This window comes from Natator depressus, chromosome 19, assembly GCF_965152275.1.
Source record: "Natator depressus isolate rNatDep1 chromosome 19, rNatDep2.hap1, whole genome shotgun sequence".
NCBI lineage: Eukaryota > Metazoa > Chordata > Testudines > Cheloniidae > Natator > Natator depressus.
This window is the reverse complement of record NC_134252.1, coordinates 18936455-18962606: the sequence shown is the minus strand read 5'-3', so window position 1 is coordinate 18962606 and position 26152 is coordinate 18936455. Positions and strand designations below refer to the sequence as shown.

At 47.4% G+C, this 26152-nt stretch overlaps 1 protein-coding gene across 1 annotated transcript in view; it reads right to left on the bottom strand.

Annotated features, from left to right (window-relative positions):
- Positions 1-4254: 4254 nt before the first annotated feature.
- LAPTM5 (lysosomal protein transmembrane 5) overlaps positions 4255-26152 on the bottom strand; it is a 39601-nt gene continuing 17703 nt past the window's right edge. Inside the window, exons 5-8 of the mRNA XM_074934284.1 lie at positions 24301-24426; positions 20955-21050; positions 6230-6322; positions 4255-4862 (exon numbers count right to left, since the gene is read on the bottom strand). Coding sequence (XP_074790385.1) covers positions 4788-4862; positions 6230-6322; positions 20955-21050; positions 24301-24426 — 390 coding nt within the window. The 3' untranslated portion in view covers positions 4255-4787. The remainder of the gene's footprint in view (positions 4863-6229; positions 6323-20954; positions 21051-24300; positions 24427-26152) is intronic.

The following is a 26152-nucleotide window of genomic DNA, read 5'->3' as shown; positions in this document are numbered from 1 at the left end:
CCAGCTTTGCTGTTATTGTGTTGGTTTGTCTTTAAGATTGCAGGAAAAACAAATGATTAAACTGGGAAACCTGATGTTTCTTGCTGGCTTTAGCCACAGGGTGTGAGTGCAAGAGGACCTGCTAATCGCAAAAGGAGTAAGATTAGCTGGCATTGAGGGGAACATACATTTAGACAGGGAATTCTATTATTTGTTTTACTTTAACCACTAGATTCCCGACCTCAGACCAGGGTGCCATTGTGCTTGGTGCTGTACAAACATATGGTAGGAGACAATTCCTGGCCTAAAGCACTTACAGTCTAAACTGGCCATAGAAGTATTATTATCTTCATTGGACAGATTGGAATGATGCATAGGGAGATAGTTTCACCTCAGTCTATACTAGCGCTGGGAATTGTACTCCAAATTCTAGCTTCTGGCCCAGGCCAGGGGCTTAACCATAAGCCCATTGTTCCTCATAAGTATTGCACTGGTGAAAACATAGAGGACCAAAACTTACTAGCTTTACTCCACTTTTACTTTGGCAGAGCTCCAGTTGCAGCCAATGGGAGTTTATGCCTGTGCAAAGCCAGAATAAAATGTGTGCATGGACTTCAGGATGCAGCCCATATACTGTAGACGATAGCAGGATGATTATTACAGGATCAATTATATGTTATATTCAGTAACAGCCAACAAGTAGGTCGTTCCCCAGCAAGAAATGAAAGGGACATCCAGAAGCTTCATGGAAAGGTGACAACCTCCACTGGGGGCATGGCCGGGCAACTGGTCATGTTGTTACGGTAGCTATGGGTCTCCGGGCGAGGTGCAGAGAGCACTCTGGGTAACACTGTCAAAAGGCCTTAAGTGACTTAGGTGCCTAAGCCACTTGTGGCCAGATTGTCAAAGGGATTTAGGCACCTGTTCATGTAGCTAGGCGTCTAGTAGGATTGTCAAAAGCCCTTAAGCAGCTTAGGTGCCTAACTCCCCTTTCCATCACCACTCAGACACTTTTGCCAATCGCAGTAGGTGCTGATCTGCATCATTTGGAGCCTAAATAGCTTCGACACTCTGGCCTTTAGGCTCTGCTGGATATTTTACTCTACGTTAACAGTGGCATTAACCTGCAGCCACTTCAGCAAAGGAACAAAGTGTTGTTATCCCCTTGCACAGATGGGGAAACTTGAGGTCCAGAAGGTCCATCATATAGTGCACTCCCTAGCAGACCTGGTTAATTTTTTAACCCTCTGATAGATGGGCAGACAGTTTAGTTTTGCTGTCTACAGCCAATAATGGTGCTAACCAAACCTACTGGAATTATCCGTGGGGTTTAAGTACTAGACTGTTTGCACTGACGTAAGCTCTCTGGGGCAAGGACTGTCTTTTTGGGCTGTGTTTGCACAGCACAGTGAGGTCCTGGGACTGCTAGTGGCTACTGCAGTACACATTATACACACTAATAATAGTGCTTGAGCTAAACGACCTGCTCTCCCAATGCACAGCTGAAATATTGTCCGTAGCCTTTTCTGCAGACTAGCCCCTCCTCAAGCAGGACAAAGACCCATCTCCCAGCCTAGGTATGATGGGTATAAATCTCTTTCATGACATTTGTATAGATCAGTGGCTCTCAACCTGTCCAGCCTACAGCACCCCTTTCAGGAGTCTGATTTGTCTTGAGTACCCTCAGGTTTCATCTTACTTAAAAACTACTTGCTTATAAAATCAGACATAAAAATACAAAAGTGTCAAAGCACACTATAACTGAAAAATCGCTGACTTTCTCAATTTTACTATATAATTATCAAATAAATCAATTGGAATATAAATATTGTATTAAGTATCGGGGGGTAGCCGTGTTAGTCTGTATCCACAAAAACAACAAGGAGTCCGGTGGCACCTAAAAGACTAACAGATTTATTTGGGCATAAGCTTCTGTGGGTAAAATACCCACTTCAGATGCAGATGCATGGTGCATCTGAAGCAGTGGGTTTTTTACCCACAAAAGCTTATGCCCAGATAAATCTGTTAGTCTTTTAGGTGCCACCGGGCTCCTCACTGTTTTTATAAATATTGTACTTACATTTCAGGGTATAGTATATAGAGCAGTATAAACAAGTCATTGTCTGGATCAAATTTTACTTTGTACTGGCTTTTTATGTAGCCTGTTGTAAACTAGGCAAATCTCTAGATGAGTTGATGTATCCCCTGGAAGACCTCTGTGTATGCCCCAGGGTACACGTACCCCTGGTTAAGAACCAATGGTATAAAGCTCTATCAGTAAGCCTGAACCTGCTCTGTTCTCTCACCTTGCCCTGAATATTAAGTCTGATATATTGAAGCATTATATCATGTTTGTTGCTTTCCTCTGAGCTCTTTCCTGTTTGTCTTTGGTAGTTGGAGACTGATTCATTAACAAGCCTTTTCTATCCAGGAGACCAGGCCAAATCCCTGATACAGAAGACAGCACATGCCTGATGCCAATCATTCATTCACTGCCAGTTCAAATAGATATCTGCTGAAGGAACGCTTTCAGCCACACTGGCATCTAGTTTACAGGGGAGGGCATGAACAAGCAGCAATACACCTGCAGATTGCTAGGAGAGCCAGAACCTCCTCTCTGCTGATTTCTAGGGCTAAATTCTGCTCTCAGACACGTGTGCAGCAGGTTGAATTTGGCTCATAAATTTGGGATTTTTCATTTAAATTCAATGAGATTTGCTCTCCTAAGGTGCTTTGAAAATCCCACCTTTAAAGAGCTGTTCTAATCTAAACAGCCAGTGTATGGGGATCTATGTTTATTGTCTCTCAGTGTTTTATGTATCAAAGGTGATCAGTTTACGAGTGAAAAGATTTTGTTGTGACTGCCGAGCCTGCAAAGTTCTCCTGGGATGTTTGGGTCAAGCTGTGTTTGTTCCATCTCATGCATCCTCACCAGCGATGAGTTCTGTGGGTCAAAATGGGCCCTTAGCAACATATGGGCAACCCCATTGTCTGTAGCTGATGTCTTGATGATGTTATTAGTAATAGTATTAAAATATCGCCTAGAGTTCCCAACGAAGATCAGGGCTCCATCGTGCTAGGTGCTGTACAAACACATAGCAAGAGACAGTCCCTGCCCCAAAGAGCTTGAAATCTCAATAGATAAGAAAGACAAAAGCTGGGAAGGGAAGCAAAGTTGAAGTGACTCTTGTCCACGGTCACACAGCTGCAGAGCCGGTTGGAAATTTTTTGACTCTGTGTTCTCCATGGAAATGCACAGATGAGATGAGCACGATTTGGAGTGTCACTCGTACAGCTGGGAAAATAATTGATTTTTCAGTGTGGTGGCAGTTCCGGGTGGGTAAAAGGTGCAGGTCAAAGCAATCTGGACTGCCCGGTGAATTGAAGAAATCCATTTTGTGTTTGGATTGGGGATTCCAGCCTGGGTCTTCCTAACCCCCAGACTAAAGACTGTATGGGGGATGGGAGGGGAAGAAAAGAGTGTCACCAGCACCACAACCACTTCTTCCTTCTCCTCTAACTGATTCAGGAATGGCCAAAACTATTTGTGTCAAATTTGCACATAGTGTTGGGTTGACCAAAACTGCATTTGTCAGAGAAATAAACTATATGTCTGAAAAAGTTCACCCAGGTCTAGCTACTTTATTCCTTTATTGCTTGCTTGTGGTCCTACTTGCAAACATGATTAGCTATAAATGGAATCTTATTACTTGGGGAATCTTCTCTCTATATTTTGCTAACTTGAGGGGAAAAATAAAATTTTAACTGATTTTAACTCCCCTTAGCTCTGCAGAGCTAACACTGCTCTGGGAGTACAAGCAGGAGTCTATTTCCCTTTCATGCATTGTCAACAGCACTGGGTAATACATTCCGATCAGTTTCCCCTGTGCAACTTTAATTGACTGCTAAAGTGTATGGAAAGCACACTTTGGCTGGCCAGATCTTTATCCCTGGAAATGATGTGCAAGAAGGAAAAAATCTGGCTAGACTCTCAGATTGTTTAGGAGTTTGCAGGGCCAGCAGTTAGAATCTTTTTACTTGCAAATAATGCCCATCTGATCTGGAGTCAGTGAGTTAAAATAAACCTAAAACCCCACAATGGCATTTTTAACAGAGTTGCTTTTAAGAGGAAAGCTGCTCATTTGCTATGTTCCTCCAATTGCAAGGATAGCGCTCTACAGAAGCCAGACAGCCAGGGATTGAAGCCATTAGCTTTTTATTTAAACTCATTTTTCAAATCACACAAGAAAAGCAAAACCACAAAGACTTGGAGGTGTAAAATGGCAGAGCAATATTGTAATGATCCCAGCGCTTCCAACAGCCAGATCACACACTCTAACTCAGTAGCATAGGCTGGCAGGCTGAGCACCGCACTGCAGTTCACTTGGAATCACCTGCCTTTTGCTGATCCTTTTCCCATAGGACTTCATTAAAAGCTGCTAAATTTCAGAATTGGGCTCTCTCAGCAAAAAGCTTTTTTCGGTTCTACTTCCTATTCTGCAAGTCCAATTCTTCTCTCAGCTAGAGAGGTGTAAATCGAGAGTAGCTCCTTGGAAGCAAACCGAGCTGTGCTGGGATGAAACCAGCATGAGAGGAGAATCAGATCTGACACTTCTATTTTCACAGCAGAAACTGAGGTTGTTATGAGCTCCAAGTCCGTTGAACCAGAGTGAATCTGGTGCAATATAAGCACGCTATCACAGTAACAGAGGCATTATTCAGTGAGGCTGACTATCTGCCAGTTGAGGCACAAGAGCTAAGAGGCATTCATAGCAGCAGAGACGTCTTCCCATCTCAGTGGCTGGGGCTTAAACTCCTGAGTAGGGCGGTGGTGACTCCTTGGAGGACAGTTCTACGGCTTCCTCGTATGACGGCAGCATGACCTGGGAGGCAGAAATCATTATAGTCCCAGACTTGCTCTGGAAACAGGAAAATGTTTCAATTGGATTTTACCTACTGTGTAAAAAGGAGGACTTGTGGCACCTTAGAGACTAACCAATTTATTTGAGCATAAGCTTTCGTGAGCTACAGCTCACTTCATCGGATGCATTCACCGAATAATGTAGCTCACGAAAGCTTATGCTCAAATAAATTGGTTATTCTCTAAGGTGCCACAAGTCCTCCTGTTCTTTTTGCAGATACAGACTAAAATAGCTGCTACTCTGAAACCTACCTAGTGTGTGTTTCTTTCCCCAGGGCAAAGGAGTGGGGAGGGAGCGACAAGGCTTATGAAGGACAGAGGACTGGAAAATGAAGGCATGTGGTAAGGGCTGAATCCAGAACCTCTGAACCAACAGACAGAAAGCTGCTACAGCCTGAGCTCTCTTAGTGCAACAACAGTAGCAAATTCATAAGCCTCTGTGTAGTCCAGCCACAAGAGTCAGAGCCACGGTGTCTGGACTCCACACGCTCCTGGCGGGACAGTTATTAGAACTGGTTGAAATTTCCAATTTGAGACATAAAAACAACAAAAATGTTTCAACTCAATTTTTCACAACTTTTTTTTGAGGGAGGGGTTTTTTTGTGGGGGGTAGGGAGGTTACTGCTTTTCAACCATCTTGATTATCGATCTATTTTTATGGCGTGTCCTTATGTTTTTGGAGTGGCCTTTCAGCAGCTACACACACAATCCCAGAGCAGCTTCTGCTAAAATGGTCAGCTGTGAAACACTTGAAAATATTCCAGTTAGACTTTGGCATTAACACCCCATTGAAATGAATGGGGAAGTATCACAGCTCGCTTAGATGCCTATCCAGCAAAGTACTTACCTTTGAGTTTAAGCACGTGCATAGTCCTAATGAGTACAAGCAGGAGTCTATTTCCCTTTCGTGCATCATCAACAGCACTGGGTAATACATAGTCCTAACGAGTGCATAGCCCTAACTGCAGCGAGGCTGCTTATATTCTCAAAGTTCAGCATGTGCTTTGCTAGGGCAAGGCCTTAGAACAACTGACTCAGGCTGCCCGTAGATTCAGCAAGACAGCTCTGCATTGGTTCACATGCAGTATCTTCTATAATAGAGAAGCCTTGATTCCGCACTACAATATTCCAGTTTTTCATGCATCCCAGTGTAACTCCACTGACTTAAATCGTTTTACACCACATTAAAACTGGAGTAATGTGGGGGTGAATCAGAGCTCTAATGGTGGTTAATGGAAGCTTCAATTCTGCCTGCTGCTGCGCCCCACCTCCATCCAGACCCTGCCTTTTTGTGATGGACACCAGGAGCTGGCGTTCGGAACTTCTCACCTTCTCAGCAAACTCTGGCATGACTTTCACCTCCTCCCTCTTGCTGCCTTTAATGTACTTGTAGCATCTCAAGACGCATTTGAACATGCAGGCCTGAAAATCAAAGGGGAAAAGAGGTCTGTCCTTGCTTTACTGCCTTTTCATTCCTGACAGCAATCAGTCACTGCTGTACTGCCCTAGATCTGCCACTGAACTGCTGCTATTCCTGTGAATTGGAGGCCCTGAAGTACTGTCCACCACACTCTCTGGAACCCTGATGCAGCTGTCTCACCGTGGGTCCATTGCTCTGTTGAATGCTCACCTCTGAGTGGCCCAAGGAGTGCCGAAAGCTCCCTAAAAGTGTGTGTGTGGAGGCGCACCGACGCCTGAACCATGCCCCCACCTCCTGCACTGCCCCTTCCCCTGAGCCCCTGCATCATTCCTTCTCCCCAAGCCCCCACCCTCGCACCACACATTCACCTCAAGGTCCCGCCCTTGCACTGCTCCTTGTGCTGGAGCCCCACCCTCGCACTGCTCCTTCCCTCAGGCCCTGCCCCCACCCCACCTCTTCCCCCCAAGACCCTGCCCCCCCACGCTCCTGTTCCACCCCCCCCCCCGCCCATCGCTTGCCCTTACAACCGGTGAAAAGTGATGGGACCATGGCCCCCTGGCGCCCCCTATTCTGGTGCCCCTGCCACACCGGTCTTGATTCTGCAAGGTGACATGGTTAAAGTCAAGCAAGCGCTTTCAGGCTTTGATGGATCAGGGACAAGATTGGCCAGCAGAACTGAACCCAAAATTGGGAGGCAGGTCAATGTATTTTTCTTTGATTTTTTTTCCTGAGTGGGGCAGTCGCCCAGAAAAAGCACCGTGGGCCATAACCTTTGCCTCTCAGTCCTCCAGGAGAAACACGAAGGACACTTTCCATCAGGAATGGACCTGAAGTTCTGCCCATTCCATTTATTATACTTTCATTAGTTCCACTTTTCTGGTAAAATAGCCTCTGGCCTTGGAGAGTTTTACAAGATGAAATAAATAGAGTTTTTCTAGGAAAATGGATCAATGGACAGACTGCGGCCCAAGACAACCTACCGTATTAAATAAACTTTTGCTTTACTATGTGCAGTGAGGCGAAGTCATGCATCTCTTATTTTTATTGGCGTGTGTTTTAAAATGCACTTTGGAATGTGCTTTGAAATAAACCCCAAACAGAGTGTCAGAAAAAGACTAAGGATGGGATTTTCAAAGGAGCCTGAGGGAGTTAGATGCCCAAATCATAAACCACTGAGATAAATGCACTTTTCTGGGACAACGCAGATCACAAAGCTGAGGCCAAAGCATGTGGGAGCTGAGACCAAACATTCTCAGTCAAGGGGATCCAGCTGTGGTACAAACTTCCAAAGGAGATCAGGTGAATCCAGAGCCTGAGCATCTCTAGGAAATGCTGCAAAACCCTCTTCTTGGAAAGGCCTTTGTGCTGTAACAATGGCACTTCACAACCCTGGTGTTAAGATATAGATATTCAGGCCTGTCTGTAAAGGCCTAGACTCTAAGAATTTAGGTGTATTCTTATCACTTAGCTAGTTATAGAGGTATAAAAGAAAGAATCAAAATCACTGTCTGCCGGTGTAAGGGCCTTCTCTTACTGTGACAGTCTGAGGCTAAGGCCTTTGGCTAAGCAGCAGAGGCAGCCATAAGCTGGGAAGCGACCGGTCACATCCTCGCATTCCAACCTAATCACGTTGAAATATGGTGCTATTGGGCTGTTAGGAATACAATCCTGTCCTGATAATGCCTATCACCTCCAGAGAAAGGGAAGTGCCTAGAAGATGTAAAAGGAAACTTAGTTTGATAGCATCCTGTCTGGCAAGAACTCACTTATCAATAGCTGGGATGTGAAATCCTCATTTCTGTGGCTGTTCTATCATTGTAGTCCCCATTTCCCTATTGTTTGTCTGTATAATCTCTGTCTGGTTCTGTGATTGTTTCTGTCTGCTGTATAATTAATTTTCCTGGGTGTAAACTAATTAAGGTGGTGGGATATAATTGGTTAAATAATCATGTTACAATATGTTAGGATTGGTTAGTTAAATTTCAGTAAAATGATTGATTAAGGTATAGCTAAGCAGAACTCAAGTTTTACTATATAGTCTGCAGTCAATCAGGAAGTATTAATTGGGGGGGGGAATGGGAACGGGAATGGGGGTGGGGAAATTGGAATCATATTTAGCTAAGGGGGTGGGGAATGGGAACAGGGACACAGGTAAGGCTCTGTGGTGTCAGAGCTGGGAAGGGGGACACCAAGGAAGGAAACTGGAATCATGCTTGCTGGAAGTTCACCCCAATAAACATGGAATTGTTTGCACCTTTGGACTTCGGGTATTGTTGCTCTCTGTTCATGTGAGAAGGACCAGGGACCAGTAAGTGGGTGAAGGAATAAGCCCCCTAACATCTTGGTGCTGTGACTCGGATGCATCGCATTGGATAAGTGAGTGGCAGCCTATAAGTCCAGCTCCCCAACAGTCCGCAGCTGCTTGGAGGGGGTATAGCGAACTCTCGTGATGGTAGTTGCGGGTTCTGGCAAGCCAGGGTAAAGGATTTTTTTGATAAATGGGTAAGGAAGAACCAGGGCCCATACCAGGTGCAGGGGTCAACCTGGGATGAGATTAAAAAGGAAATGGAGGCAGTGTTAGGGGACCCAGAGGGATGGGGGGTGGCTGAGGAGCCCACCCTCCTTTGGTATATGGGTAGTGAAAGAAGGTCCCTGCCCATGGGGACTGAATGCCTTCCAGGGAAAGGAGGCACTTCAGCCTGCTTGTGAGAGGTTTGAAGTAAGGGCAGCATTAGGGGAAGCTGCCAGGAATCTTTCAAGTTAGGTGCTGCTTCAGCAAGGGCTGCTGAAGGGTTGTAAATTAGTTAGGGGTGGTTAAAGATGATTTGGCACAACAGGTTTTAAAGTCAAAAGCAGAGTTAACAGACGACCTTTAGAGACTGGAGCTGGGACTTGGTCCTGGGGGAGTGGAGAGAATGAAGTTTCAAAGTGCAAAATGGCAGGGTTTGCAGGAGCAGGTAACAACCCCCACTCTTCTCCCAGAGCCAGAATGAGAACCTGGGGATAAGGGTTCCCAAATGTTTCAACCCAGGGAGCCTACTCTTGGCTCAGAGCTAACTATATCCTTTTCTTCTTTTCCTTCTTCTTTTTCTCGGTTTACTTAATTTGCTGCTGGTAGCCTATACTTTAAACTGACCTGACAGGCTTAATTGGCTTCTTTCCACCTCTTTCACCTCCTCTCCCCCCGCCTTTCCACACTTTTGTTTTTCTGAAGTTTTAATGGACGGTACTTTGGATACTTATGTGAAAAGTTTTTGGTTATTTTGGACAAAGTATGATGGAGGTCTGCTGTATTCCACTGGAATTTTTGGAGTAAAAGATCCATGGGCATCCATGGAGACAAATGTTTTACTGCCTCTTTGAACAGTCTCAAGGTAAAGACAGCACAGGTTAAGGCAGCTGTGTGGCAATAATTGTACTTGGTGGCTAAGTTACAGACAAATTGCACTACCTTAAAGAACTAAATGTAGGAGTAAGTGATTTAAAGAAGTGAGTGAAAAGTTACAAATACCTTTTGCAGGAATTGATAATACAGGGTTTGCAGGAAAGTAAACATTTGGGAGTTGTGGAAATGGTAAAAGGTAACTGTTGTGAAGATGTTAAAAGAGTAACAGTTGTGGTGTTATAAGAAGGAAGTTTTTGTTTAATGATAAAACCCAGTTATATAAATGTAACTGTATGTGCAACTCTGTGCAGTCACTTTGGATGGAAGCTTGGTAATTAAATTATCCAAGGGGGTCAGGTAGAGTGGCTACTACCACCACTATGCTTCTGTCCCCAGAAGCCTTTACAGCTATTCTGAGGGAAAATCGGCCCTTTTCCCACAGAAATGGTCTATAAGGGATTGCTGCAGGCAGCAGGCGGAGAGATAATCTGATCAAAATTATTTGACTATTGGGTAATGTAATCAAAATCACTGAAGGAATGTAAGGGGTTTCTATTGGAACTTAACTTGGCTTCTCCTGGTTGTGCCCAGTTGTCCAAGATGGGAGTGTAATCGGGGAACAGTTGTGTAAAAAAGAGTAATCTGATTACCCTGAAAGGTATTCACCGTCTTGATTACAGAGGTGATTCTTTTACTTTTTCTTTAATTAAAATTCTTCTTTTAAGAACCTGATTGCTTTTTCATTGTTCTTAAGATCCAAGGGTTTGGGTCTGTGGTCACCTATGCAAATTGGTGAGGATTTTTATCAAGCCTTCCCCAGGAAAGCGGGTGTAGGGCTTGGGGGGATATTTTGGGGGGAAGACGTCTCTAAGTGGGCTCTTTCCCTGTTCTTTGTTTAACATGCTTGGTGGTGGCAGCATAAGGTCCAAGTACAAAAAGTAAAACTTTGTACCTTGGGGAAGTTTTAACCTAAGCTGGTAAGAATAAGCTTAGGGGGTCTTTCATGCAGGTCCCCACATCTGTACCCTTGAGTTCAGAGTGGGGAAGTAACCTTGACACCCCCTAACACCTGTCCCTGCCTGCTGCTCATAAACCCCACCATTGACACCCCTTCAACCCAATACGCCCACCCAACCAACCAACCAAAACAATTACCCTGAAACAAATCAACCAATGCCACCCCCCGTCCCCACAGATCCCACCCTTAGCAGAGTCTTTACCCCAAAAAGGGAAAAGTGCCAGATGCTCCATGAATTCCACTAAGGACTTTGCTATTGATTTTACATGGAATGTGCTATGCTAGTGAGTGGCAGTATAATACCCTGAAATAGAGAGGGTGAGAGAGAGAGAGACTCCATTGAAATTCGGAGGGACTTGAGCACCTAAATCTCTTAGATTCCGTTGCAAACCTCGCCTATTGTACAGAGCCTGCAATCCATGATATCAGCCCCACCTGGGATATCTGCACTAGAGGTGATGATGGAGTTTGCCTGAATTTCAGCCAGTTTCAGTGACAGCGGAATCTTCCCCTAAAAAATCTGACTGTGTCTGAAAATGTCAAGTATGCCCAGGTTAGGCTCTGAATTCTGGGTCATCCGTTCTTAAGATCACTCAGGGAAATATCAGTTTGCAAATAAAGAAGGAAGCAAAATTCGAGGCCTGCCGCTATGTCCTTGAAAATGGAGTTCGAAAGGGGGTTAAAGTAGGACGAACCAATATGGAGCCCAAATGCCAAGTGTGACGCTTTAAATTCAGGCCTGCAGCCAACTACCTCTTGTAATTGCAGGGTGGCAGAGGGCAGTTTTACTGGTGGTTAGAAACCCAGTTAAAACCATCTTTCAGCCTAACAGCAGGATGATGGAATATAAGCCATTCAAGCCAGGCCAAAGGGAGTTAGGCACATATCTGCCATCCAAATCAATGGCACTTGGGCACCTAACTCTCTTAGGTGCCTTATGAAATCCCAACCTAAAGCTCCTTTGCATTGTGGGTGAGGGTCCAACTGGAGGGTGCTGTCAGCTGTCGGGCAGTTTGGTTACGGGTCAGGGAGCTTGTCCTAGGAGTTGTGGGACTCAGGAGGTTGTGAACGCTTGGTGGGAGGAGGATGAACTGGATGATGTGATGGGGTGTGGCCCACCCCCAGCCCTGACAGGGTTAACGAGAGGCCAGTTAGGTTACCTGGCATCACCTGTGAGAGTGAAGGCCAGTAGGGGAAGGGTTGGGATACAGGATAAAGCCAGGACACTGAAAGCAGAAAGAGGACTGCAAAGACAGGAGCCTACAGCTACTCCTCGGGAGGAGGGTGGTCACCCAGAGAAAGCCAAGTGGGAGGGGAAGCACTGGGATCCTGCCCTGGAGTAAAAGGTCTGACACAAGGCTAGGAGGGAGTGACGGCACCATGGGAGTAGGGTAGGCTCCCATGGTAAACCCAGAAGCTGGAAAGAAAATGTAGAGAAGGCTAAAGGGTAGGAAAGAGCTCAGGGAAAGATGGGGACTGAGGACCTGGATTGCTGGTTATAGGGTCCCCGGGCTGGAACTCGGTATGGGGCAGGCTCGGGTTATTCTGCCAGCCCCTGGCTTAGTGGCATAAAGGCCTGAGCTGGGGCTGAACACCAGCTGGGGACGACATTCAGACAATTGGACTCCATAACCCTGGAAAGGGTGACCTGGCCGGAGGGCCAAGTTACCAGCAAGGGACCACTTGACACAGCGAGAGCGGCATTCCCCGACCTGGCTGCCAGGAGGCATGCTAGGCAGGAGTGGGGCCTTGTGACAGTCACAGGAGGCAAGGAAAGGGCTGACCACTAATCACTAGCTGATGGACTGGTGGAGGGAGATGGGAGCTATGGGAGAGTGTAGGGAGCTGTGAGTGAGGAGATGGGACTGGCCAGGTCTATGACATTTGGATCAAACCCCTCACTGCCCAGCCACGAGAACAGGACTGACCCAGCAAACCGGAACAATGCCAGCAGATTCAGGATCTGGTCACTCTAGCCATTGAGGAAGAGAGAAGCATGAGCACATGTATCTGCACACATTTATTTGCAAGGAAAAGGCTTGCAGGGCATAGACCTGTGGGTGTTGCTAAGAGACAGGTCTGGCCCTCAGTGTCACTCAGAGCCTCCACACTAGGGTCTCATTCTATATGTCTACACAGCCGACGGAATCGAGCCTTCCAGCCTGGGTCGACAGACTTGAGCTCACGTTACCGTGCTGAAAATATCTATGTAGACAGCGTTTTAAGCTCCAGCTCAGGCTGAAGTCCATCCCTCTCCCCAGGCTTCAGAGCCCAAGCCGCACCATCTACATGGCTACATTTAGTGCCATGGTGTGAGCTCAAGTCTGTTGGACCAGATGATTGCATGGTCTGTGTAGATGTACCAACTGAGTGAAACTGTGGAGATGAACCTGGGCAGGAAAGGTAAAATATTGGCTGCCTTCTTCTTAGGCAGCTGGTGCATAGAACATTTCTGGCATGCTCCATCTATCCTGGGAATATGGAGCTATAATGCTCACAGCACAGAAGCAAGGAGTCTCATCTGGTTATGGGGCAGATGGTGCTTGGCCATGGGGTAGGTGGACAACAGGAAGAAAGTAGGGGGAGCTTCCCCCTCCTTATGTCCCCCCACAAAGGGACCAGCAACAATTGCAGTCCCTTCTAGCACCACCAGGTGTGCTGACCACCCCAAAGAAGCAGGGAAGGAGCCTACCAGACAGGTCAGAATAGCTTGAACATCCTTCCAGGACTGCTCTTGGAGAGTGCAGATCCCACTGATTTCAGCAGGAGCGGTGTGCGTGTATCTCAGGGCAAGATTTCACTCTAGCTGTATGTACAGCCCAATATTATAGGCCTTACTCTTCCTTCAGGCAACTGACTTAATCTGCAGTAGGACAAACTGTAGCCCTTTAAGGTCTGTGCCTTGCTGGGGTGCTGACGGTGCCTAGCAACTGACAAGAGCAGGCCCTGAACCTGTGAAATCTCTACAGTCTAGGCCCCTAGAGCAACAGAATCAAAGCAAATGTCCTCTCTCACCCAGACACACCAGAGGTTTTTCAGGTGGATTCCACAGGAGATCTGACACAAGCTCTTTGGTATCTCTCCCCCGGCTATGTCAAATATTGCTCATGACCTTACCGGAATGTTTAGAAGGCCCAAACATGGTCACTTCAGCACTTCATTCAGCTCCGACTCTTGCTAAAGTTGCAGGGAGTTACCTGCATTTAATCTTAAAACCCAGGCAGCATTCTACGTGTAGCTGTCTGCATCGTGTTTATAGACCCCTGCTCTGATTTGCAGACCCCGGGTGCTCAGAGCATGGATGCCAAAGGGCAATGGCTGTGCGGCTCAGTTCCTTCTCAGAGTTACATTGCCACTTGTAGCTCCACTAGGCAGTGAAACGAGCACCAGGCTCACAGTCCCAGCTGGTGACCCAGTCTCTTCAAGCCATCCAGCAGCACAGCACCAGCCGCAGGGAGAAATAATACAGAGCAAGCACCAGCAGCCATTTGGGGAAGCCAAGGTGCTGTCAGCTGTAATGGGACATGGCTCTACACCACCATGCCCAGATAGCATTGGACTCAACTGAGGGGGAGGCGTGCCAGGAGCACGGCAATTGCGGTGAATGCATGTCATGTAATTCTCATTGTTGGCAATCTGGCAATAGGCTGAATCATAGAATATCAGGATTGGAAGGGACCTCAGGAGGTCATCTAGTCCAACCCCCTGCTCAAAGCAGGACCAATCCTCAACTAAATCATCCCAGCCAGGGCTTTGTCAAGCCTGATCTTAAAAACCTCAAAGGAAGGAGATTCCACCACCTCCCTAGGTAACCCATTCTAGTGCTTCACCACCCTCCTAGTGAAAAAGCTTTTCCTAATATCCAACCTAAACCTCCCCCACTGCAACTTGAGACCATTACTCCTCGTTCTGTCATCTGGTACCACTGAGAAAAGTCTAGATCCATCCTCTTTGGAACCCCCTTTCAGGTAGTTGAAAGCAGCTATCAAATCCCCCCTCATTCTTCTCTTCCGCAGACTAAACAATCCCAGGTCCCTCAGCCTCTCCTCATAAGTCATGTGTTCCAGTCCCCTAATCATTTTTGTTGCCCTCCGCTGGACGCTTTCCAATTTTTCCACATCCTTCTTGTAGTGTGGGGCCCAAAACTGGACCCAGTACTCCAGATGAGGCCTCACCAACGTCGAATAGAGGGGAACGATCACGTCCCTTGATCTGCTGGCAATGGCCCTACATTTACATCCCAAAATGCCATTGGCCTTCTTGGCAACTGTTGACTCATATCCAGCTTCTCGTCCACTGTAACCCCTAGGTCCTTTTCTGCAGAACTGCTGCCTAGCCATTCGGTCCCTAGTCTATAGCAGTGCATGGGATTCTTCTGTCCTAAGTGCAGGACTCTGCACTTGTCCTTATTGAACCTCATCAGATTTCTTTTGGCCCAATCCTCTAATTTGTCTAGGGCCCTCTCTATCCTATCCCTGACCTCCAGCGTATCTACCTCTCCTCCCAGTTTAGTGTCATCTGCAAACTTGCCGAGGGTGCAATCCACGCGATCCTTCAGATCATTAATGAAGATATTGAACAAAACCAGCCCGAGGACCAACCCTTGGGGCGCTCCACTAGATACTGGCTCCCAGCTAGACATGGAGCCACTGATCACTACCCGTTGAGCCCATCAATCTAGCCAGCTTTCTATCCACCTTATAGTCCATTCATCCAGCCCATGCTTCTTTAACTTGCTGGCAAGAATACTGTGGGAGACCATGTCAAAAGCTTTGCTAAAGTAAAGGAATAACACATCCACTGCTTTCCCCTCATCCACAGAGCCAGTTATCTCATCATAGAAGGCAATTAGATTAGTCAGGCAGGACTTGCCCTTGGTGAATCCATGCTGACCGTTCCTGATCACTTTCCTCTCCTCTAAGTGCTTCAGAATTGATTCCTTGAGGACCTGCTCCATGATTTTTCCAGGGACTGAGGTGAGGCTGACTGGCCTGTAGTTCCCCGGATCCTCCTCCTTCCCTTTTTAAAGATGGGCACTACATTAGCCTTTTTCCAGTTGTCCGGGACTTCCCCTGATCGCCATGAGTTTTCAAAGATAATGGCCAATGGCTCTGCAATCACATCCGCCAACTCCTTTAGCACACTCGGATGCAGCGCATCCGGCCCCATGGACTTGTGCTCGTCCAGCTTTTCTAAATAGTCCCAAACCACTTCTTTCTCCACAGAGGGCCGGTCACCTCCTCCCCATGCTGTGCTGCCCAGTGCAGCTGTCTGGGAGCTGACCTTGTTCGTGAAGATGGAGGCAAAAAAAGCATTGAGTACATTAGCTTTTTCCACATCCTCTGTCACTAGGTTGCCTCCCTCATTCAGTAAGGGGCCCACACTTCCCTTGACTTTCTTCTTGTTGCTAACATACCTGAAGAAACCCTTCTTGTTACTCTTAACATCTCCTGCTAGCTGCAACTCCAAGTGTGATTTGGCCTTCCTGATTTCACTCCTGCATGCCCGAGCAATATTTTTATACTCTTCCCTGGTCATTTGTCCAATCTTCCACTTCTTGTAAGCTTCTTTTTTGTGTTTAAGATCAGCAGGGATTTCACTGTTAAGCCAAGCTGGTCGCCTGCCATATTTACTATTCTTTCCACACATGAGGATGGTTTGTCCCTATAACCTCAATAAGGATTCTTTACAATACAGCCAGCTCTCCTGAACTCCTTTCCCCCTCACATTATTCTCCCAGGGTATCTTGCCCATCAGTTCCCTGAGGTTTTCAAAATCTGCTTTTCTGAAGTCCAGGGTCCGTATTCTGCTGCTCTCCTTTCTTCCCTATGTCAGGATCCTGAACTCAACCATCTCATGGTCACTGCCTCCCAGGGTCCCATCCACTTTTGCTTCCCCTACTAATTCTTCCCGGGTGTTGAGGGGGTATTGAACTGCCCATGCCTGATCTCACGCTAATAAAGAACTAATAGTCATAAGAAATGACACCGACAATTGATTTTTAAAGTACGTTAAGAATCCCCACCTGCCTCCCATCCCCCACCATGCCTGCAGATTTGTTTCTGATAGCTCCTCTGTGCTTTTCCCTGTGGGTGGTGGAGGGGAAGCTAGTTAGCTTTATGATACAACATATTTAAGTCTTCATCAGACCCAGGTATCTATTAGTGTACATGGCTGGGGAGGAAATATACAGCTCTGGAAGGGGATGCTCTGCAATTCTGGCCCTCTGTTTTCCTCCTCTCCTGTACACCCGTCATCTCCAGAAAAGCCTGTATAGCATCGCTTGAACAATAGGCAATAATTTTAATAATACCAACAACACTTTGCATCTCTAAAGCTTTTCTTCATCTGAGGATCTCAAAGCACTTGATAATGATCGCCTCTCCCTGCCCCAGGGGATAGATAAGTATAACATCTAGCACTTTTCATCTGTAGATCGCTAAGCACTGCCCACCTTTAATATATTTAGCCTCCTGTGCTCCATTTCACAGATGGGTAACTGAGGCTCAGAGAGGCTAAGTGACTGGCTCAATGTCACACAGGAAATCTATGACAAAGCAGGGAACTGCACCCATGTCTTCTACATTGTAGGCTAGTGCCCTAACCACCGGGCTGTCTGGCTCACTTTGCACATGGGAAACCCAAGTCACAGAGTGGTTAAGTAACTTGCTACAGGTCACCCAGGAAGTTAGTGGCATACAGCGGAATAGAACCCATGACTATGGCCCTACCAATTTCATGGCTGTGAAAAACATGTCACAGACCATGAAATAAGCCCTTCCCCATGAAATCTGATCTCCCTGTTGCTTCTGGGAGTGCCCCAGCCAGGGGGCTCCTAGCTGCAAGTCCCTGCTGGGTTGGGGAGAGACAGGACTTGTCCTTCCCTTGCATGGCAGCTCTGGGGGCGGGGGGAGAAGAGGGGGAGATAGGTCCACTTCCGGGTACCTTTTGGGTTGAGACCCCCAGGGTTACAACACTGTGAAATTTTAGATGTAAACAGCTGAAAACGTGAAATTGACCAATTTTAAAACCCTCTGGCCATGAAATTGATCAAAATGGACTGTGAATTTGGTAGGGCCCTAGTCATGACCCTCTCTTCTCTCGCCAATAGCCTGCTTTCCTGCACGGTATGTTCTGTTTTGGAATGGAGTGTAGAGGACAGAGCTATGGGGCATTAATGTCAAGTTAGAAGGCGAACAGATGGCACCAGATATACAGGAACCACGATGTTTGAATGGAAGGACAATAAATGCTTGCAATGGGCCAATAGGCAAGGCAATTGAGGCAAAAAGATACTGGGTTGGCCCAGGGGGCCTTGAGATGCTTTCCTGGAGGGGAACGGTGAATTGAAACTGATGAGCTTAAATGGACCAAATGGCCTTTTTAGATCTACAGTATTTCCATTTGTAACCATGATCCTCATCAAAACTCTCTTGCTTGGAACTTGTCCCTTATTTGAATAGCCACGGCTGCTTCTGCATCCAGCCCTCAGTGTCAATATGCACCAGAGGAAAGTGAAGGGAATATCACAGCATCCGGATTGTGGAGCTCTAGGTGACATGTCTTTGTCAATTTCAGGGAGCAGAGTTGCATTATGCTGTCAGTCAGGAGTAGCAGAGATTCACCTGTCATTGCCATGGCGAGTGAGAGCCCCCTCAAAGGTAAATTTAATCTGAGAAGCAGATGTAACTTCCTAACAGTGAGATCAGTCAAGCTGTGAGATGCCTTACAGGGATGTGATAAAATATATTTATATCTTAGGTCCTTGTAGTCCCCTCTCTGTACCCATCTGTTGTCTCTTGTCTACGATTGTAAACCCTTTGGGCCAGGAACCATCTTTTGGTTCTTTGTTTGTATGGCACCTAGCACAATGGGCCCCTACGTGCCACATGGTGATGATGATGCCAGCCATTCTCAACCTCTTACATGCAGTGACCCCATATTACAACAGGCAAAAGTTTCAGGATTTCCCTTCGTATGGCACACATCGCAGAAATCTATTTGTGACACTACCCACCTCGTAGGGCCCAAGTCTCCTCTCACTAGCACCAGAGTACCTCTATTGACTCCACTGAAGTTAATCTTGATCTGTACCAGCTGAAGTTCAACCCCAGGGTGTTTTGACTCCTCTCAAGCACAATGACTCGTTGAGCAAGTGGCCATGTTGAATTCAGTTGCTACTATCACATCCCCCAGCAAAGAAATCAGATACTCACTGGGCACCAGCCCTAGCCATGCACAACTTAAGAGTTATTCATGCCACTATGGGCCAGATCTTCACCTGGTGCAGACTGGCATAGCTCCATTGAAGTCTGGATTTTACTGGTGTAACACACACACACACTGGCATTATACTGCCCCATCTCAGAGGAGTTGAGTCACATTCACATACCCTTTTGTCTATTGTCTCCAGCACACGAGGAGGAAAGCTTTGTGGTGAAAATCCATGATATGTTGCATACCCATCTAGCTAACCATGTAGTAAATTCAAGCCGAGTTCTATTTGCCAGGGGCACTAAGCCTTCTGCTGGAATGCCCCTAGTGCTATGCCAGTCCTGCCAGTCAGATTTCTACACTGCCCTCAGGCCCCACTCCCTGCTCTGCTAGTATTAAAAGATATGATGAAGTCATGTCAGAAGTGCAATCAGATAAGATATTGTGCTTCATATTGGCTAGTCTGGCTGCCTGGGAAGAATCTTAATAAAAAAAAATCTCCACTTGAAAATAGCATTTTCATTCAGGTAGCATCTGCTGGAATAGCTGGAGATGTCTGTGGTTTTCTGAAATGGTCTGAAACTAGTCAATTAAAAACCTGTTCGCTGAGCCATCAACAGATGACTAGAAAACTCCACTGCAAAAGGATTTTCTAAAAGGCCAGGGGGGTTTAGGAGTGGGTGGGCTTTTAATTACATGTTAGGGCAACCCCAGCCCCCCCAGCTCGGCTGGTGTGAACTGGAGTAAGCTCCACTGGTGTCAGTGCAGCTACACCGATTTTAATCAGCCAAGAATCTGACCCACTGTGTACTGATGTGATTTATTTTGGCACACAACAGCCGAACTGCCCCTCATCTTTTGTTCCCAACTCACGAATCTCCTGGAGGTTGATGTGCTGGTGTCATCTATAAAGAGTGGGGAGAGATGGAGCCTTGGAGAGGTTTTGTTTCATGTCTGCAGTCTGCAGAGGTAGGGAACAGAATCATTTGAATCTCAGACCTCTCTCCTACACTTGTCTCCAGTATCTAGGCTCTGCTTTACGTGCACAGCTCCTGTTGAGCTCACTAAGTGCCTCTAATGGCAGGACTGGAGAGGAGGAGCAAATTCCTCATGTCTCATGAGGCAGCAAACATTTGCTTGGGACACCAGGCAATATAGAATCATAGAATATCAGGGTTGGAAGGGACCTCAGGAGGTCATCTAGTCCAACCCCCTGCTCAAAGCAGGGCCAACACCAACTAAATCTCCCAGCCAGGGCTTTGTCAAGCCTGACCTTAAAAACCTCAAAGGAAGGAGATTCCACCACCTCCCTAGGTAACGCATTCCAGTGCTTCACCACCCTCCTAGTGAAAAAGTTTTTCCTAATATCCAACCTAAACCTCCCCCACTGCAACTTGAGATCATTACTCCTTGTTCTGCCATCTGATACCACTGAGAAAAGCCTAAATCCATCCTCTTTGGAACCCTCTTTCAGGTAGTTGAAAGCAGCTATCAAATCCCCCCTCATTCTTCTCTTCTGCACACTAAATAATCCCAGTTCTCTCAGCCTCTCCTCATAAGTCATATGCTCTAGCCCCCTAATAATTTTTGTTGCCCTTCGCTGGACACTTTCCAATTTTTTCACATCCTTCTTGTAGTGTGGGGCCCAAAACTGGACACAGTACTCCAGATGAGGCCTCACCAATGTCGAACAGAGGGGAACGATCATGTCCCTCAATCTGCTGACAATGCTCCAATTTATACAGCCCAAAATGCCATTAACCTTCTTGGCAACAAGGGCACACTGTTGACTGACATCCAGCTTCTCGTCCACTGTAACCCCTAGGTCCTTTTCTACAGAACTGCTGCCTAGCCACTTGGTCCCTAGTCTGTAGCGGTGAATGGGATTCTTCCATCCTAAGTGCAGGACTCTGCACTTGTCCTTGTTGAACCTCATCAAATTTCTTTTGGCCCAATCCTTTAATTTGTCTAGGTCCCTCTATATCCTATCCCTACCCTCCAGCATATGGTGGGTTACCTTTAGGAGGAGGACAGCGATGAATGTGATGGTGAAGGTGATCATCACTTTGGCATACTCCTCGGAAGACAACTTCTCCTGGCTTGGCAGGAAGCTCTGAAAGGAAAGGGAAGTGCCCATGATAGTCATATGTCTTTATTCCAACATCAAGGGCCAGATGAAATCAGTTGACAGTTTTGGTCTGATTCCTTGGAGACACATTCCTTGTTTTCCCTGTTATCAGGGAAAGCTTTCATGACTTAAAGGACCAAACATTCTGGTTCTGCTGAAGTGGGAAAGTAGTAATCCATAAGGGACAGTTTTTCATTTCTTGTTGATAACCAGGTGTCTGCCAGTGCTTCCTGGCCTGAATCGGGGCTTTGATTAACCCTGGCTGGATCCAGCCCCCACCTTTAATTGCACCCACTCTGACAGGGAAATGTGTAATGGCATCTCCATGGGCAAAATGCCTTGCTCTGATCAGCAAAGGCAGATCTCGAGCTGGTCAGAATGCCCCTCCCACCCCAAACAGAAAATATCAACAAAAATGAAACAAAACAAAAAAATGATCTACATTTTCAATGGAAAATTTCAAGTTTTTGGACGGGGGGGGCAGGGAGGAATCAATCCCCAACATATTTTAACCAAAAAATAAAATATTTTGGCCAAAACCAAATATTTTGATTCTGAAATGCTGCTGCAGTGCCTCCTGGGAGCTATAGTTCAGGTGCCTCATGCTCCCAGTCTCTGCAATAGACCAGGCTCCATGATCAGACTCCCATCATGCACCTTGCTGTCCCCTCTGTGTATCAGAAATAGTTCCGGTTTTGGCTGAAGTATTTCTTTTTTTGCCAAAATATTTCAGTTTTCAGATTCTCTATTTTTCAACAAAAAATTTTCTGCAGAAAGCAGACACTTTTCATGAAAAATCTAGTTTCACGAAAACCTCAATTTTCCACAGGAAAACAGTTTTGATGGAAAATTTTCAACTGGCCCGAATATTTTCACTTAATTTTAATTCATTGATTTGTTATCTAAAAGCTGATCCCAACCCATTGAAGTTAATGGCACTTAAGCTTGTGGCTAAAGTTAATCATGTTTAATTGGTTTGCTGAATAGGCTTGGACTTGGTATGTGCTTAGGTTAGGGTTGTCAGGTGTCTGGTTTTTTACTGGAATGCCTGGTTGAAAAGGGACCCTGGTGGCTCTGGTCAGTCCTGCTGACCAGACCATTAAAAGTTTGGTCAGTGGCGCAGCAGGGCTACGGCAGGCTCCCTGCCTGCCGTGGCTCCCTGCAGCTCCCAGAAGCAGCGGCCTGTCCCCGCTTTGGCTCCTACATGTAGGGGTAGCCAGGGGGCTCTGCATGCTGCCCCCACCTCAAGCACCGGCTCCGCAGCTCCCATTGGCTGGGAACCACGGCCAATGGGAGCTGCGGGTGCGGCACCTGCGGACAGGGAAGTGCACAGAGCCACCTAGCCGCACTTCCATATAGGAGCCAGAAGGGGAACATGCCGCTGCTTCTGGGAGCTGCTTGAGGTAAGTGCCATCCGGAGCCTGCACCCCTGACCCCGTCTTGTGCCCCAACCTGCTGCCCCAGCCCCAATCCCCCTCCCGACCTCCAAACCCCTTGATCCCAGCCTGGATCACCCTCCTGGACCCCAAACCCCTCATCCCCAGCCCCACCCCAGAGCCTGCACCCCTAGCTGGAGCCCTCCCCACCTCCGCACCCCTCTCCCCTTCCCCATCCTGGAGCCCCCTCCTGCACCCTGAACCCCTTGGTCCCAGCCTGGAGCAGACCTCCTACACCCCAAACCCCTCATCTCCAGCCCCACACCAGAGTCTGCACTCCCAGCTGAAGCCCTCACACACTCCCACACACCAACCTCCTGCCCCAGCCTGTTGCCCCCTCCTGCATCCCAAATCCCTCATCCCTGGTCCCACACCAGAGCCCGCACCCCCAGGCAGAGCCCAAACCCCCAACCCTGCACCTGAATCCCCTGCCGCAGCCTGGAGCCCCCTCAAGCACCCTGAACCCCTAATTTCTGGCCCCCCCCGGAACTCACACCTCCAGCCCTCAGCCTCCTCCTGCACCCCAAACCCCTCATCTCCAGCCCCACACCAGAGTCTGCACCCCCAGCTGGAGCCCTCACACACCCCCACACACCAACCCCCTGCCCCACCCTGGAGCCCCCTCCTGCATCCCAAATCCATCATCCCTGGTCCCACCCTGGATCCCGCACCTCCAGCCAGAGTCCTCACCGCCTCCCACATCGCAACCCCGAGCCAGCCCGGTGAAAATGAGTGAGTGAGTCAGGGTGGGGAAAGCGAGAGACAGAGGGAGGGGGGAGTGGAGTGAGCAGGGGGCATGGCCTCAGAGAAGGGGCGAGGCTGGGGCATCAGAATAGGGGCGGGGCAAGGGTGTTCAGTTGTGTGCAAGTAGAAAGTTGGTAACCCTAGCTTAGGTGCTTTGCTGAATCAGAGTCTTAGTGAAGGTATGTCTCAGGGAGGCCGATTCCCAGCCTCCCAGTTTTGCCGATTTAATTTACACCCACAAAATTCGCCGCAGCAAAATGAGTTGTGCTTTTAAGAAATGATGACTGCACAACCAAACTGTCAGGGAAGGGCACAGTGATGTTGATTAGAAAGTCCTACAGACAGAGATGAAAGTAAGCTGGTACGGTCCGAGCTGGTATAAAGCCGACCGTACTGGCAGGGGGCAGCTTCCCCGGGGCCCAGCAATTTAAATCGCTGCCAGAGCCCCAGGACTCCCCACTGCTGCTGCCACTACCATGGGGCTCCGGTGGTGATTTAAAGGGCCCAGGGCTCCCGGCTGTTGCTACCCCGGACACTTTAAATTGCTGCCGGAGCCCAGGGGAAGCGATGGTGGCAGTGGCCGGGAGCCCTTTAAATTGCCTCCAGGCCGCACTGAAGGGCTGGCTGGGAGAGTCTGTCCCAAGCCCCGCCCCTTCCGCCCGTGGCCCCACCTAGGGTGACCAGACAGCAAGTGTGAAAAATCGGGACGGGGGTGTGGGGTTATAGGAGCCTATATAAGAAAAAGACCCCAAAATCGGGACATCTGGTCATCCTAGCCCCACCCCTTCCGGTTGAGCCACCCCCTGACCTTGCTCAGGACCCCGGCCCCCCTGCGTACCGGTAAGTCCCTTAGGTTACTTTCATCCCTCCCTACAGATGACCTTTGGCACTGAGCAGAGCAGAGCTGGGGGTGCTGCTCTAACAGCAAGTATTAAAGAAACATTTTTCAAAACAGAAAAAAACTGGATGAACATTTTGCTGATTTCCCTAATAGGCTAAAGCATAACATGACACTTGTTGTCCAGGCTCATGCTTGTCGTTCATTTATTACCTACCTCTTGGTTCGCTGAGTGGAAGCTGAGGTAGCCTGGGACCTCCATGTAGGAACTACAAAGCGTTAAGACGCTCAGACAGAAATCCAGTAATTGCACGGCCAGGAAGGGAAACTTCATGTGTGCTTTCTACAGAGACAAAAATGCCAGAGTGATCAAGGCTTTATTTTTGGTTAAATGAAAGAGCCAAATTTGTGGATGTTTCCTTAGCTATAAAGGGCCTGATTCTCCTTTATCCTGCACTTGGGCCTTACTCTCTTTTATGCCACAACCCCTTTATGCCACTCTGACAGTGTAAATAGACCTTCAAGTGGACTCAAATTTAAGTGGCACTTGAAGGTGCCTTTATGCTGCTGAGGTGCTCCAGATTAAGTTATGTCTACACTGCTATCAATATGTCAGACCTTAAGGTTTGTCTACACTGCAATCAGAGGTGTGACTGCAGCATGTGTAGACATACCCATGCTAGCTTTCATCTAGATAGCTTGGGTAACAGAGCAGGGAAGTCATGGCAGCATGCGTGTCAGCATGGGCTGTACAACACCCCCTATGCCTGGGGCCCTGGATACGTACTTGATCAGCGAGCCCACGCTGCCGCAGCTTCAGTGATATTCTTATTGGAGCTAGCTAGATCAAAGCTAGCTTGGGTATGTGTTAGTCATACCTCTGACTGCCATAGAGACATACCCTGACTGCCAATGGGGAGCTGGTCCCCTGCATGATTGTTAACCCCAGTACAAAGTGGATGTAAAATGTGGTGTTTTACCCCTGTTTTGCACTAGGGCACCTGATGGCACAAGGGGGAAGGGCAATGGTGAATCAGGCCTGTCACCCATAAAAGTTTTCCGAAAAACAGTCTAGAAAGTGTAGTATATAAGCAGGCCAAAATTTTTCAGACTTGGGGTGTTGGGGATGTAGGCAGGAGGGGCAGCAAAATCCATATTTAGGCACCCAATAAATGGGCTGAATTTCAGGCAAAAACCAAGTTCTCAGAGTTTCTGGGCTCCTGCTGATGGGAGCTGCTGGCTTTCAAGATCTCTGAAAATTGCTCCTGATTTTGATGCCTAAATATCATGTTTGATGCTTACTGTTTAGGCCTGAAGTTTGACTTTTGACCAGAGATGAAATATATGTATTTAGTTATCAATGGCATGAGAGGAGAATTCATCACTACAGTTTCCCTTTAAAGTACTCTCTAGTTCCACTGTCAGACCTCTCTCCGGTCCATCATCTTAGACACAAATGTTCCCCTGGCCAACCCTCAACCTGCTGTCACTTTGCTTTTATTACTCTAAATAAATTACATTGAGTGTGATGAATCAGGCAAGTGAGGTTATAGGAAATGTGATGAATATTAAATGAATGATTCCTGCAGTGGGGCAGAGATTCCAGTTACACAGGGTTGTAAGATTAGCAGTGGACTTTGGGGGTGAAATCCTGGCTCCATTTAAATCAATGGCAAAACACCCATTGAGTTCAGTGGGGCCAGACATTCACCCCTTGTTCATATAGCGCACCAAGTATCCTGCTAGGGGTCCTATGTCAGAGTAGATCATTAGCCTATCTGCCTTAGGGTATTTATATAGCCCTAACACAGTAGCTTCGGAGCAGCTCATCATCTTTTTAATGCAGTTATCCTGTGAGGGAAGGAAGTACTAGTAGCCCCAGGGTACAGGTGGGGAGCTGAGGCACAGGGAAACTAAGTGACTTGCCCAAGGTGACAAAGGAAGTCTGTGGCGGAGCAGAGACTTGAACCCATGTCTCCAAAGACCCTGGTGACAATCCTAACTATTGGACTAGCCTTCCTGCTTCTCTGGGGCCTTTGTCTAGTCCATCAAGTTTAGTTTCAGGTATT